At 46.3% G+C, this 14,137-nt stretch overlaps 1 protein-coding gene across 1 annotated transcript in view; it reads right to left on the reverse strand.

Annotated features, from left to right (window-relative positions):
* TMEM117 (transmembrane protein 117) overlaps positions 1-14,137 on the reverse strand; it is a 57,966-nt gene that overhangs the window by 15,642 nt on the left and 28,187 nt on the right. Inside the window, exons 5-6 of the mRNA XM_078601539.1 lie at positions 8,378-8,477; positions 4,928-5,025 (exon numbers count right to left, since the gene is read on the reverse strand). Of these exons, the coding sequence (XP_078457665.1) occupies positions 4,928-5,025; positions 8,378-8,477 (198 nt within the window). The remainder of the gene's footprint in view (positions 1-4,927; positions 5,026-8,377; positions 8,478-14,137) is intronic.

The raw sequence follows: 14,137 nt of genomic DNA on the forward strand, positions 1-14,137 counted from the left end.
TGATACAGCTGTCGTGGCTGTGACGGTTCCACCTGAAGACGGAGGCTTGTGTTGCTTCCGAAACGTCGTGATTTTTTATTTTGTTTAATTTAACTTTTATTAATTTACATTTTTTACCTACCTGGTGACTTTACCGAAAAAACCTGAGAATATAAACCCAAAGGTGCTGCCAGCCGTGCCGTGCCGTGCGGAAAATAGGGAGGCAGGGAGGGAGGGTGGACGGCAGTGACCCCCCGTGAACCGCGCCCCCATTCCGTTCAGGGCTGTTTTCCCCGATCGTTCCGAGGCCCCCATTGGGATCAGTGCCTAGCAGGCGCAAGCGGACCTGACAGGTCATAAAGCTGAAATGGACAACATTATCTCCTAGAAATCACCGGCTCAGGGTGAAACATGGAAACAAAGCTGGAAGCAATTTCAGCTCTGGGAAGATTCAATTTCTCCGCTCATATGAAACACAAATATGCTGTTATCTGCTGCCTTGTTGACGCTACAAGCCATGCACGAATCTGCCCGAAAATCCTCTGGACTAAAGAGTAATTTAGCTTCTAAGAGTTGGCAATAATGAAACTGTCCTAGAAATAAAAGAATGAGATCTGAATCCTTTTCATGTGGGACAAGGTCACATAGAGCCGGACACAGGTTACCTTCAGAGATGGCTTGCCCGTGGGCTACAAGATAGACCCGGCTCCCTGGAGGGCACGTAGCATGGAGAATATGTCAACGTGAAATGCGCTTGAGATGTATCCGTGCAATAAATCCAACAGCATATTCAATTGTGTGTACATATTCCAATATTGGATGTGTCTATTGGATATGCCTTTGAGAAATTCTACGCGTGCGTATCTCAGGGGTAAAGCCATGGGCTCTATCTCGATCGAATCGTTTGTGACTTGCCCGTGCTGAACGGCACCTTTGTGAGCCATGTGGGATACTGTGCGTGGACTATGCGAATGGGACTTTGTGTCTTATATGCTAAATATAAAATGCTAACTATTCTGTTGCCCATTTGTCAATCCGTTGCTAGATGAAGGCCTCCCCATGCTATGATGGTCATAGGGGATGTTTAGCCATACTTCCCTACACTGGTTAAAGCTGGTTGGGGTGATCAGGGCTGGTTGAGATATCACTCGTCACTAATGTTGGCTGGGAATTGAACTCATGGAAAACCACGTTCGGAGCACATTGCAAAAACCACATTGTTTAACACGGAGGCTTTCGCGACAAATATCATCCATAATACAGGTTTTTTTGGTTTAGATTGTGTAAATAAATAAATGTGTCGTTAAACACGCCACCACCCGACACAGCCATTCACAATCTGAGTACGACGTTTCGCCAGTAATTACAACTAGCTTCATCAGGCTAAAGACGACAGGTGGCGTAATGTAACGCAAAAAAAACTGTACAGTCAAACCTTGGATTGCGAGCATAATTCGTTCCGGAAACGTGTTTGTAATCCAAAAGCACTCGTATATCAGTTGTGATCACGTGACGCTCGGCAGACAAAGCGTATACGCGTACTACTCGTATTGCAAGACCTCGCTCGTTTATCAAATTAATATTTATTCAAAAAAATTGCTATTCTTGCAAAACACTCGCAGACCAAGTTACTCGCAATCCAAGGTTTTACTGTATTATGGAAAAACCACGTTGTCACTTAATCTTTCCTATTACACACACACACAGATAAAAATAACTGGTAAATGAATACATAATAACAGTGGGATGTTTTAGCTTTGACTGGAAATAAATAAACAATGTGCCTTATCCATCTGGCCTTCTTTGTCACCATGTGTAATGATGATACCAAATAATAATTTACAGCATCCCTGTCAATCCACTGATGGGTCCATCACGCGGCACGTGAACTACTGCTCCACCGTCCCCACTACATATACATATACTACGCATAAATTAGGTAGCACTACACTAACTGCCAATTAATCCACGAGCAGCAAGCACATGCAAGCCCTGTATTTATGGCAGCCTCACCAGGCCAATAAACCCCATCTGCAACGCCCCGTCGGATTACAGCGCGGCCACCGTTTATAAGCGAATGTACGGCTCGAAAATGAAAATAGGGGACGTGTCAAAATAACTACAAACATCGCAAAATGTGCATCACTGCACCGCCACGGTGGAATGGTAGTGAGGGGTTTTTTTCGTTTTTTTTTCTCTTCTCCGTGCCACGAACTGTCGAAACTTCCCATTTCAAAATGCTGATTCTTGCTCCCTGCAATATAAACGCGCCGGCTCTCGCGACAAGCAAATTGCACATGAGATGCGAGTTTAATAAGTAATGATAAAAGACATCCCTGCGTATGGCTACTGTACACTCCTTTGTGGGCTACACTCTCTTGACTAAAATATCCCAGTGAACGGCTCCTTTTTTGAAAATCAAAAGCGTCTTTGCAATTTCGGAGAAACCTTCTTGGGTTTTATCTTTTCATATCGATAGACGGCGCATGACGACAACGCTTTTGTGCCAAGTGTACAAATGCACCGCAACTCAATCACCGCCGGCTTATTGCTTCGTGGCAAGAGAATCGCTGTGGGATTCCCGATGCCGCAACCTGTCGGAGAGGAGTTGCAGGATTTCTAAGCCGGCAAGACGACTCGAGGAATTCTAGGCGCGTGTCTCCGTGCGATTGAAATGTAAAGTATCGACGTGTGTGATGTAATGACCAGATCTTCAAACGACTGAGATGCATCGGACGAGCGGCGCGCAGTGCTGCCTGCTATCGATGTTTACGATCCCTGCCACCCTGTGTCTCCATCAGGCACTTGCTATTCAAAATGAAGGGCTTCCACTGATATATTTATCTACAAAGACACACCGTAGAACCTTGATATGATTTAACAGGGTGTCTCTATACACATTTTTCCTTTTCATAAAGAAACATTTTTTGAAATGAAAAAAATATGACCGTTCAAAATAAATTAGAATCGATGGCATTCATTACCATTACAATTGTAATAATTTACTTGATTATAATTACAATATGGGTGCAGTGGGTGGCATCCAGCGATCTGCGTTCCGTTTAAGGACACATCGGTGGCGAGTGATATCGGAAACGGTCCTGGGACTCCCCACCCAACTTCACCAACCAGTTATTGACCAGCGTGGTGAAGTACGGTCAAACGAGCCCCTTGACTGACACAGCATGGGGAGGCCTTCATATAGTGGGGAATTGACAAGGGCTGAAAAAAAAACATAATACAGAGTAGAGTGGCGATAATACCTATCCTTGGTAGTCTTTGTATGAGATTAGATAGCTTATGTGACACCTACTAGGCGTGCCTGAGTATTACCCAGTGACACAATAAACTATGGTTGTCATTCTCCCTACATCCACACTCGTTTCGGTTATCTCTTTGTTATTATGTTATCCACATATGGTCATATCAAGAATTTAAAATGCCCTTTATTTACCCTGTAGAGTTACTGTTTGGTTATTTCGGTAAAGTCACGTAGAAAATCAAATCAAATAATAATAGAATACGACGTTTCGGTTGCAACACAAGCAACCATCATCAGGTAAGAATGAATGATAAAACACAGACACGGAAACAACACAGGCAGAAACCACATGCAGAGAGAGACACACACAAAGACACACCGAGCGTGACACACATCAATGAAACACAGACACGGAAACAACATAGGCAGACAACATGCAGAGAGAGACACTCACAAAGACACACACCAAGACAAACAGGAAGAGGTTAATTTAGTATCGAAACAGTTTTTTTTATGAAGCCCCTGCAATGGGATGTTTGACCGGTTACGTGAATGGGCGATTGGAATGTGGGAATTAACTGTGGTACCTAAAGACAAAGATCCAAACGGATAGATTCAAGAATCAATTGCTGTACTGTCATTTCGTGGCCACTGTGCAGTGCAAACTTACAGGACAGGGTATTCCCAGGAAGTCTCCATATCAAAGCACCAACCAGTCTCCAAACTCTGCTTCGCTTCCGTGATGCGACACGATTCGGCACATTCAGGGTGATGCGTTGGAAGGCAACGTTTGCAGTTTGCAATCATGACCAGATCGCCAAAAATAAGCCCGCTCTCAATCTTTATTTCGCGCGGCAAATATCACCCTCAATAAAGTCGGCATCGGTGCTCATTACAACAGAACGGGAACGGCACACACGGGGGCGTAGAGCAACAGCAGTGGCACAAAAAGAAACCCAGTTTAACATGTAGTAGGATTTTGCGACCAATATCATCCATAATACACGTTTCTTTTGGGTTAGATCGCGTAAATATATAAATGTGTCTTTAAACCGGGCCACCACCCGACACAGCCAATTAGTGAGGTTTGTCACGTAAACAGAACGTGCCAATTCCTTACCAGTGCAGCACACCGGTGTGTTGGAGAGCAAAGCCACAACATTTACGATGTGAGTTCGACGTTTCGCCAGTAATTACAACGAGCTTCATCAGGCACCAGGCATATTCGTGGAGAAGTCCACCTGCCATCACATCTACTGCACGGGGCAGGGAGGTCTCCTCATCCGGTCGTGGGATTAAAAAGGGCGCGGTACATTTCGCACACACTTAATGCGGCGTGAATTAGTGATGGAGGGAGATTATAAAGGTGCAGCCCTTGCAATTACCTGCTCATGCCAGTGCTGGCAGAAATGCCTCCACGAGTGAGCTCTCCCTGGACAGCCCCTCACAAAGGGGATCTTAACCGACTCTTCCACACTTTACCCCACCACACCTAACCTGCCGATTGACCCATTTATATTCCTGGGCGGACAGGGGCGGGGGACATGAAACACTCGCCCCATTGCTTCGACCCCCTGCCGGCAATTCGCAACCGTCGACCTCTGGGTCGCAAGTCCGGTGCACGAACCGCCGCACCACGGCAGCGTTGCGTTGAATGAATGCATGAATAAATGATGGTCGTCTCACCAGAACACGACGATTCTGTTGTTCCCTCTCCTCCAAAAGCAGCGGAGCGACTTTGCCCAGGCAGGGTACTTAGTGTCCTGAAGCATCATATCGGTGACCTGTGGGGGAAGGCCCAAGGGCAGGTCCAGGAAACCATGTGAGCGGTAAAGCATCAAGGACAAAGATCCCCCATATGGCCTTAACAGACTGTTGAGTCAAGTGCTGTTTAGTGAGCACCTAATTAAGGCTGGAACAGCACACAAAGTGGTGGCCGGTTGGCACCAAGCCTGGCCGCCTTTGTCTCCCTCGTGGACATGTTCAACCATTACACCAGGCACTCACTTGAGGCTGAGTCAACGTAGGGGAGGCCCAGCACCGGTTCAGATAATCGTCACTGGTATTGGACGTGAGCGTGAATCGAACTCTGGCTGCCAGATTCATAGCGCAGTGAGCTAGCCGCGACACACACGCACACGCGGGATGACTTTACAAGCACACATTTGTATTCATTTTCAGGCCGCAGTAGCTCCGGTAAATTCTAGATTTAAAGCTTTCGTGACTGCAAGGATTCATATTCTTAGGTTTTTTCGGTAAAGGCACGTAGGTAAAAAATTTAAATTAAAACCCTGAGCTTGTCACGGCCGAAATAACTTCCACGATAAATAACGAAGGAATAACTAAATGAAACAAATAAATGAAACAAAAATTATGAAGTGCCATCTTTGTGGGTTTTATAGAATGTTTCTGAACTAAACTGTTAGACTCCATGGTGTCAGATCAGAATAAGAATATTATACTGGAGGAATCCGATGAGCTATGAAGCTCTTTTTCACAGATGTCCAGTAGGGGTGGGTAAAAATGTTGCAACACCAAACAGTACAGAAATACGATGGTAGTGAAAACTACAAGGTAAACAAATCAACCTGAACACATACAAATAAAAATAAACCATCCCCATCCTACCAAGCAAAGCCCACTAAAGGTATCAACTTATTTTTCAGACATGACCTGGCCACAAATGATAGCTCAACAAAGTGGCCCATCACTTGGACATTGATGGCACCAACATAATCAAGAAAATAAGTTTGCAGGTAGCCCAGCCAAATTGTCTTAATTGGCCCACATCTTGCTTGGTGAGACTCAGGCAAGTTTAATATCGGGCCAGAGTTTTGCCAACTTCAACAAAAGCTGCTGACGAAACAAATGTGGCCCCTTTTGTTTGAATTGTGATTGGTGAGGCAGAACCCTCTTCACAGTATGTGTACGAATGTTAAAAAAAAGTCTTAAGATCTGTTTTGGCCCATCTGCACGATGATTGCAATGACAACCCTTTCCTGACTCTGATAGGGTATTTTCAAACAACACAACATTGGTTAGGCTACGGTAATACATCACGAACGCATTTAAAATCACGATCGTGCCAATTATTGATCGAGGAAAGCCCCATTAAGTCTCAAGCCACTATTTCAGAATGGTTGTTTTCAGATGCCTGGCCAATTAAATTATTGAGTATTTAAAACGAAAACTAAATTTTATTTTATTTTACCAGGTAAAGCCCACTGAGCTACTTCGTCCTCTTTTTCAGAAGCAACCTGGCTACAAATGATAGCTCAACCAAGTGGCTTATCACGTGGAAATGTATAGCAGCCAAATACTCGAAACATGTTTCTAAATATTGAGGGAAAAACCGGAGAACCCAGAAAAAAATCCACGGGACCACGTGGAGAACATGCAAATTCCAAATATACAGGCGTCGGGGTCAGGATCGAACCCACGACCTCCTGTTTACTAGGCGAGGTAGTTAACATCTCGCCACCGTGTGAGAAAACTACGGTGCCTGGATAAAACCCACACGTACGAGGAGGTGGCACTCAACACGGCCATCTCAAGGCCACCTCACAGCCTCACGCCTACAACCCCTGACAAGCCATCATGATCTCCTTTCCAAGTACTAAACTGGGCTCAATTACGCTTAGATTTTAAAACCCGAAAAGATAGGCCGCATTTATGGTGGGTGATTTGGTCACATGGCACTCGAGACAATAATGTTCTCAGAATCTCTGTGACTGGCCTCTCTTAGACACATTCATCGCGAGCTTTAACCTTCTGACACGAAGAACAATTCCAGGGTGAGACATCGCCATCCGTGAAAACTGGCGAATCGGTTGACGAGATGCTTCAGGTGAGAATTCGTAGCGATGGCGCGCTGACGACAAAGCACTCCGACCTTGGCCTCTGATTTTTTTTTTTTACCCCAAAAGCAATCCTGGGTGAGTTATTGTAGCCAGAGACCATTCCTGAGAGCCATGTCAGTCCTGGTACAGCGATTAAGCGGCTATCGTAAGGACAGTAAAACAAACTGGGGCGTGGGGGTGGGGGTGAGTAACTTAACAATCACATAACCTTGACTACAACACTCCTCCACTTCACCTGTGGCAAAGACTGAAGCCGAATAAACAGGGAATTGTTGTTGATGTTGTTATTTTTTTTCTTGTGAAGTTGCATGAAGATAGAGTTCTATACGTAACGTGCACTCTGGTACAGAAAAACGGAGGGTACGTTTAAGAACTTGAGAAGACATGATCCATTTTTTTTGGGCTTTCAAAACGGGGTTGACATGCTCCTGCCGATGTTTTTCTCGTCTGTCGGCGTTGTGAATAAGTGAGTTGCACTGCAATTATTTGTGTGCACATATCAACACATTCCTGCGGAGGGAGCTGGTAGGAACGTTGGGTTGCTCGGTCAATGGCCAGGGTCAACAGCGGCGTGGTGTATTCCACAAATATGGCCAACTGTAAGGGCGGGCACAAGCCGGCGTGAGTAGGTTAAACGTTGAGTTTTATAAGGGCACCACGGGGTGACCAGCCCCTCCCCTCCCACCCCCACCCAGCCCCACCCTCCCCTCCCCACGCAGCCCCTCCCCACCTTCCCCACCCAGCCCCTCCCCACCCTCCCCTCTCCACCCAGCCCCACCCAGCCCCACCCCTCCCATTTTTGGATGCAAGACGGACGGACGCACACAATAATCCCCTGTGGGCTGGTGTAGCCAGGAGGTTCCTACCAGTAATATCGATACTTCAACACTAATTCACATGTATGCTCACCCAGGTCCCGCTGGCTATAGGGATTATTGCAACTCAGCGGGATCTCGTGTTGGGATCCGAATAAGGAAAGGAAACCACCTACGGAAATGCTACGACGTAGGTTCACAACCGTGAAGACCTACGCAGTGGCATGCACCGACGATGAGTAGCGTCTGACTTTCCTCTCCATGTGCTCGGAGCATCTTCAGCAACTGAATAGAAAAGAACCGGGGAGCTTCTACGCACATGGCGGCAAGCAGCCCTCAGCAGCGCGCGGAGCGAAACGTCGGACATCGCGCCGAGCGACATTTGGCACGACCTTGAAAGCACGTCGGAGAAGATCCACCTGTGGAGCGGATCAACTTGTCCGTTGGGAAGCAGCACTCACCATCCAAGCCGTCACGGAGTCTCCCATCCACGTTCCCAGGGCGGCTCCTCTCATGAAGTTTTCATTCTTCAGCCCCATGTAATCGCTCACGATGTATTCCCTGGCACGCGGGCAGAGAAAACGGAGCCCGCACGTCACCGTCGAGGCCCGCGGAACGACGCGGCTGTCATTGCAGGCGCGCGACCGCCCGCCCGCCTGCCCTCCCGCCAGCCCGTCCGTCGCTTCTGGCCGGCGCTCGCTTGCGCTACCGGCCGTCCTGTCCGTCACGGACGGCGTCCGTCAACGTGAGCATCGCGGCCAGTCGGGGTGAGAAAAGGTGCATTCGCCGCGGCTGTTTCGATGAGTGAACGAGCGCCCATCAGGCAGAGTGCTCTCGGGAGGAGCGCTGACACCCCTTGGATGGGTGTTAATTGTTCGGAGGCAACAAAAAAATTAAAGGACGTTAAAATTTAGTCGGCAAAAGTGCTGGGAGATGCCCTTATTCAGCGGTGGATTTATGCAACCGAGATGTACGTGTACAATGTATTGCAAAGCCATATCTACAATGTCAGGAATAAATAAATTATCAAATGCTTTTGTGTGTGTGGTATAGTACAATGCTATTTTTTATGAATATGCCTAAAGCACTCCGCTGTTCTCACCTGGGTATGCAGTGTTTATTAAACATTAAACATTTAGGACATTTTTGACAAACCTCAGTGCGAATATTTACCCCAGCTTCCAGCCTCGTTAGGAATAATATTCTCCTTGACATCGCCCACCAATTTTGGCATAAAGCTCCACCATAACCAAGGTTATTGGAAAACAATGATAAGTAGACAACGGTTGAAAAAGCATAAAACTATTGTGATGGAATATGGTCAGGTACAAGTGTCGAGGGAGGCACTAACGACACGGAAGAGATTGAAAAGTAAAATAAAAATGACAGTGGACTGCATTGAAAAAAACTATTTAAGCAAGCGAAGAAAAACAAGAGCGAGCAGTGCAGGGCCCTGAACAGCGGTCAACATTACAATGACCTTGCAGCCAAGCATCAGCTGCTTGGCCATGCCATTGTGAAGGCCAGCTTGAGGATGCAGCCAACCGACTCCAAAGGTGAACCAGAGGTCGCAACCGGGTACCCGATACCCGTACCCTACCTGATACCCGGCTACCCGTACCCGGCCGGGTACGGGTACGGGTACCCGTTTGCGACCCTGGTGCGGCCTGGTACGGGTACGGGTAGACCGTGAGTCACTGGTGAGTAACTGTTTGCCACTCATTGTTTGAAGACATTCTCACAGAGTGTGTGCCCACGACTGTTGCACAACGGTCACGTGATTCATGACTAATGCACACTTTGTTGAGATTAGTAAGCACTGTGCATTTGAATGCTGCAGGTTTGCGTAAATCAATAATGTGGCCTTGTGTAAAGCAAACCGAAAGAACCTAAGAGTAATATTTGTGCAGTATAGCATGTCATGTACGCACGACAACTCTGTAACAATTCAGCCCCGCAGAGATTTGGGGACTTGTTGTGAATCATGGTTGTGATTTAGTTCAATAGTGGGTTATTTATAAAAAAAAAATTATTTTTTGCACAATTTTATATAATTTCCTTTGTAACGTTTCTCGTTTTTTGTTGTTGTGTGTCTCGTCCGTGTGGGTTTGTTCACTCAATATAAAATGTACTATATGACATGCACATATTTGCGCACAGGTAAGGAAAACGATAATTTTTATATTGATAAATCAATAAATGCATTCTTTATAATATGCCTCATGTATATACAACAAGTCAGATGGCTCAGCGGTAGAGCAAGCGGATCGCGTTCAGAAGGGTTGCAAGTAAAATTTACGGTTGGGGATTAATTTAGGAACATCATCATCCCTCTGGGGTTAATAAAAACTAAGCACCACTTTGTGGGCAAGTCAACATTGGTTGTCCTATGAATACATTTGCCCCTTGACGCAGGAATGTGGAAGGTTCACCACCGTCCCAGGCTTGTAAATGAAGACAAATGCTCGTTTTGATCAGAAAATCTACTTAACAATAAGATAAATTCAAGACGTAATTACAAAAATTTGCTATTCCAGGCCTGAGCTCCAGAAAATATTCCCTGCCATACCAGTGGGGGGAGAGGGGGGATGGGTTGGGGGGTGGGGGGAGATAGGGGGGGGCTTAGTGGGCCCTGGAAAATATTTCACTACAAATTAAGCCATGCGTTGATACGATACGCGGCCGTAAACATTTGCCAGAGCCCGTCGCTCTGAAACTACTTAAGGCTGCGCAATGTGCTGCGTTGCTGAATTACATCGGTGTCCCAAAAACCAGGCAGGCGGGGGATGCCAAAACTCTACACCCACTCAGAGGAGACAGAGCGACTTTAAAGTGTACTGCTCCGCTGGGAACCGGTCCCCGCGCGTCGCAAGTTTAATAGTTGCAACCACACTAGCGCGCAGTCGTGACAGCAATTACACAGCAGTCAGCGCTCTGAACCTCGCCAAGCACACTGAAAACAAAGGAGGAGGTGGCGGCAGAGGCACTGCGGGGCCGGATATGAAAAGCATCGCGAGTTTTAAAAAAAGGATGACTGGCGAAGAAGTGAGCTAGTGGGGGAAGTGACCCGCTCTGCGTGAGCACGGGATCTTCACCTGTTTGATGGCGGTGTCTAATAGCGCCGTTGGCGGACGCAATTTTAAAAAAAAAAGGATTTCATGGGTTTCATCTGTCGCTCATCTATTTCTTGACAACGTTTGTAATGAAAAACATTTCGGCAGTATGCCGTCAAATATGTATTTTTTAGGTAGGCAATTGTGGCAGGATCTGATGGAATCATAATTGGAAACCGGGGGGAAAAAAATCGCATCTATTTAACCTGCCACTGTGATAATTAAACTTTCAATTGCATCGCAAAGTAGATGGAACAAAACCATTTACATTCGCCGGCCTATCTTCTCTCACCACCTGTCTGCATGCATTTCAGTTTTTACTCGTTGTGCAAAAGATGTCACTTCACCTTACACGAAAAAATGGGATTCTCAAATAAATGGGAAGCTGCGTGAAATATAATTTGCACGTGGCAGATACGCCTATATATATAGCCATTCATTATCCTTATCCACACCGAAAAAAAAAACACGTTCCGGCAGTATGCCATCAAATTTCATACCAACTTGTACTCCCACTTCGAATTTAAATACACCAATTGTAAAATGTACCATACGTTTTCAAACATGGTAACCACAGTAAGTGGACGGTAATTCTTGTCACACTCATTACACACAAAGTGCTTCCACAAAACGAACCATAATACCTTGATCTCGTCAAGGCGCTTAAAACATCATCACACGAACTGCGGTGGTCATCCTCGCAGCAGCAGTAGCAGCGGCGGCTTTTGGCAAACCATCAAACAAAGATGGGCACCGCATCGCGCACTTTCAGATGTGCTTCTACGGCCATTTGGAACGCTCTCCCTTCTGATATCAGAAAACCACTGAAGCTATGCACTTTTAAATCTAGATTGAAAACTAATTCATTTAGAACTGCTTTTGTGTTCAATTTGTTGTTCTTCCCCCGCATCTCCGATTAACACGAATTACTATGTATGGTGCGAAGGAAGTTCAACATACATGCATACATGTGTGACTCATCATATGGAAATAAACCGAGTGCAGCCTGGTAAAAAAAAAAAAACGAGAGAAAAGTCATGGTCGTATGCATTATACACTGGAGTGGTATCATGAAAACATGGGAGGACCAATGGCTTCGGTCACAATCGTGCCTTTCAGAACCTTCTGCGGAGTAGGTTTCGGTGCAGCGTTGTGCATTTTCTGCGCTCCAGAATAAGCACTCCGAGGCTTTAAAGGTAAAGAAGCCATTGAAGATTGAGTTATCATTCGTCCCATGACCAAGATGAAACCGAGGACACGGACGGCGCCGCACTGCCAACACGCTTGCTCGCATGCGGCCCACGAGGAGAGAGCGTGGGAGGATTTTCCCTAATAAAAGATTCATTCCGTGGGTTCATGCAAATTTGATCAACATTGAAAAGTACTTGCCGTGAAAAACCCTTCAGCGCACGAGCGTGGCGCGTCTCGGAAAGAGGCAAGGTGACCTAGTTTCAGATGCGATTGTCACCGGCGCGAGCACGCGTGCAATTTAATGGAATCATTTAGAAGATTCTTCAAAGATAATGAGCTTTGCTGTTGAACAAAGCGCTGCTTTATGAGATGGACAAAGACAGCTACTTCAAAAGTCCTCTGATCTTCCGTAAGCAGCTTTACACCGGGAGCTCTCAGATGTGCACGATTTCAAAAGGAAATATCTGCTGCGAGCGAAAGTCAAATACAATAGCCTGAGCTCTTGAAAAAGAATATTGATTATTCGTATTATGAAGATGCCGCACGATAGGGTAGGACAAAACGAAAACAGTCCCCCAAAAATATCTCGTGAGCACGCAAAATCGCAGAGTTCATAACGGGACCTCTGTCGGCCAAAACAAATACCTCCCAAGCCCGAGCTAAACCGCTGTGTTGGCAGTTCAGGTGTTTATTCATTGCATTTCATCCAGTCACTCAACCACATGAAATATTCTGCCACGTGACAAATCTGCCCGGCCTCGTCCGATCACGGAAGCGTGCACAGTGCTTGGCATGGGCGACCCTCCACGTACAAATACGTGTCCACGCGGCTGTGGGGGCCATGTGGTGAGCAGTAGAGGGCATCTTCTTGGTTCTTTCGGTAAAGTCACGTAGAAGGGAAATAATAAAATAATAAAAATAAAACATAATAAAATAATTCTCACGACGTTTCGGCCACAACGCAAGCAGCCGTCCTCAGGTGAAGAACAGGTCTGTCGGAAAGACAGACCTGTCTTTCCGTCAGACGCTGTCTTTCCGACAGACCTGTTCTTCACCTGAAGACGGCTGCTTGCGTTGTGGCAGAAACGTCGTGAGAATTATTTTATTATGTTGTATTTTTATTATTTTATTATTTCCCTTCTATGTGACTTTACCGAAAGAACCAAGAAGATGAATCTCTGCAGTCACGAAAGCTTTAAATCAGTAGAGGGCAGTGAATCAAAATCCATTGTTGCTCCGTGCGCCTCTATGCTTCCGAGTCTTTGTTCACCGACTTCGCTGAGCGGCACAGCCCAGCGCGGTGAAGCGTGCTCGGATTACCGCCATGGCCTCGCAAAGGCGCGTGTGGGGGAGGCCGTCATCCAGCAGTGGATTGGCTAAAACACCGTACGTAGACACATCGTGCGTGCATGTTCACGCATACGTATACACACGTTCGCGGACAAGGGTTCCCTGAGACAGCGTGTCGCGTGTCATCCAAGCGTGATGTGGAGTCGTGCTGCATGCGTTCGTGGCACCCATAAAAAAAAACGTGAATGCAATTTTGTCTGTGCGCGGGCACTTGTCTGTGTCTCGGCGCAGTGAACCGTCTTTGTGCGGTAATTAATTCATCCCCAGCAGGAGCCCCGGTGGAGGGAGGGCAGCGATGAGAACATTTGGGCCAGGTGCCAGAGCAACGATGGTGGGCGCGTGTACATGCATTTATTTGTTATTCTCACACCAATTATTTTGATGACGACACTTTTGTGCCGTCACGGAGAGCGAGGTATTATTGCTTTACGAGTTATGAAAATTGCACGTAATTATCCGATAATCATACGTTTAGGCCAATGGAGTAAAAACTAAAAGTGCTAAAAACTCGACTCGAACAAATAAACAAGACAAACGGCAATATGAGACAGTGAAAACGAATCGATA

Source organism: Lampetra planeri, chromosome 16, assembly GCF_965212315.1.
Source record: "Lampetra planeri chromosome 16, kcLamPlan1.2.h2, whole genome shotgun sequence".
Classification (NCBI taxonomy): Eukaryota; Metazoa; Chordata; class Hyperoartia; order Petromyzontiformes; family Petromyzontidae; genus Lampetra; species Lampetra planeri.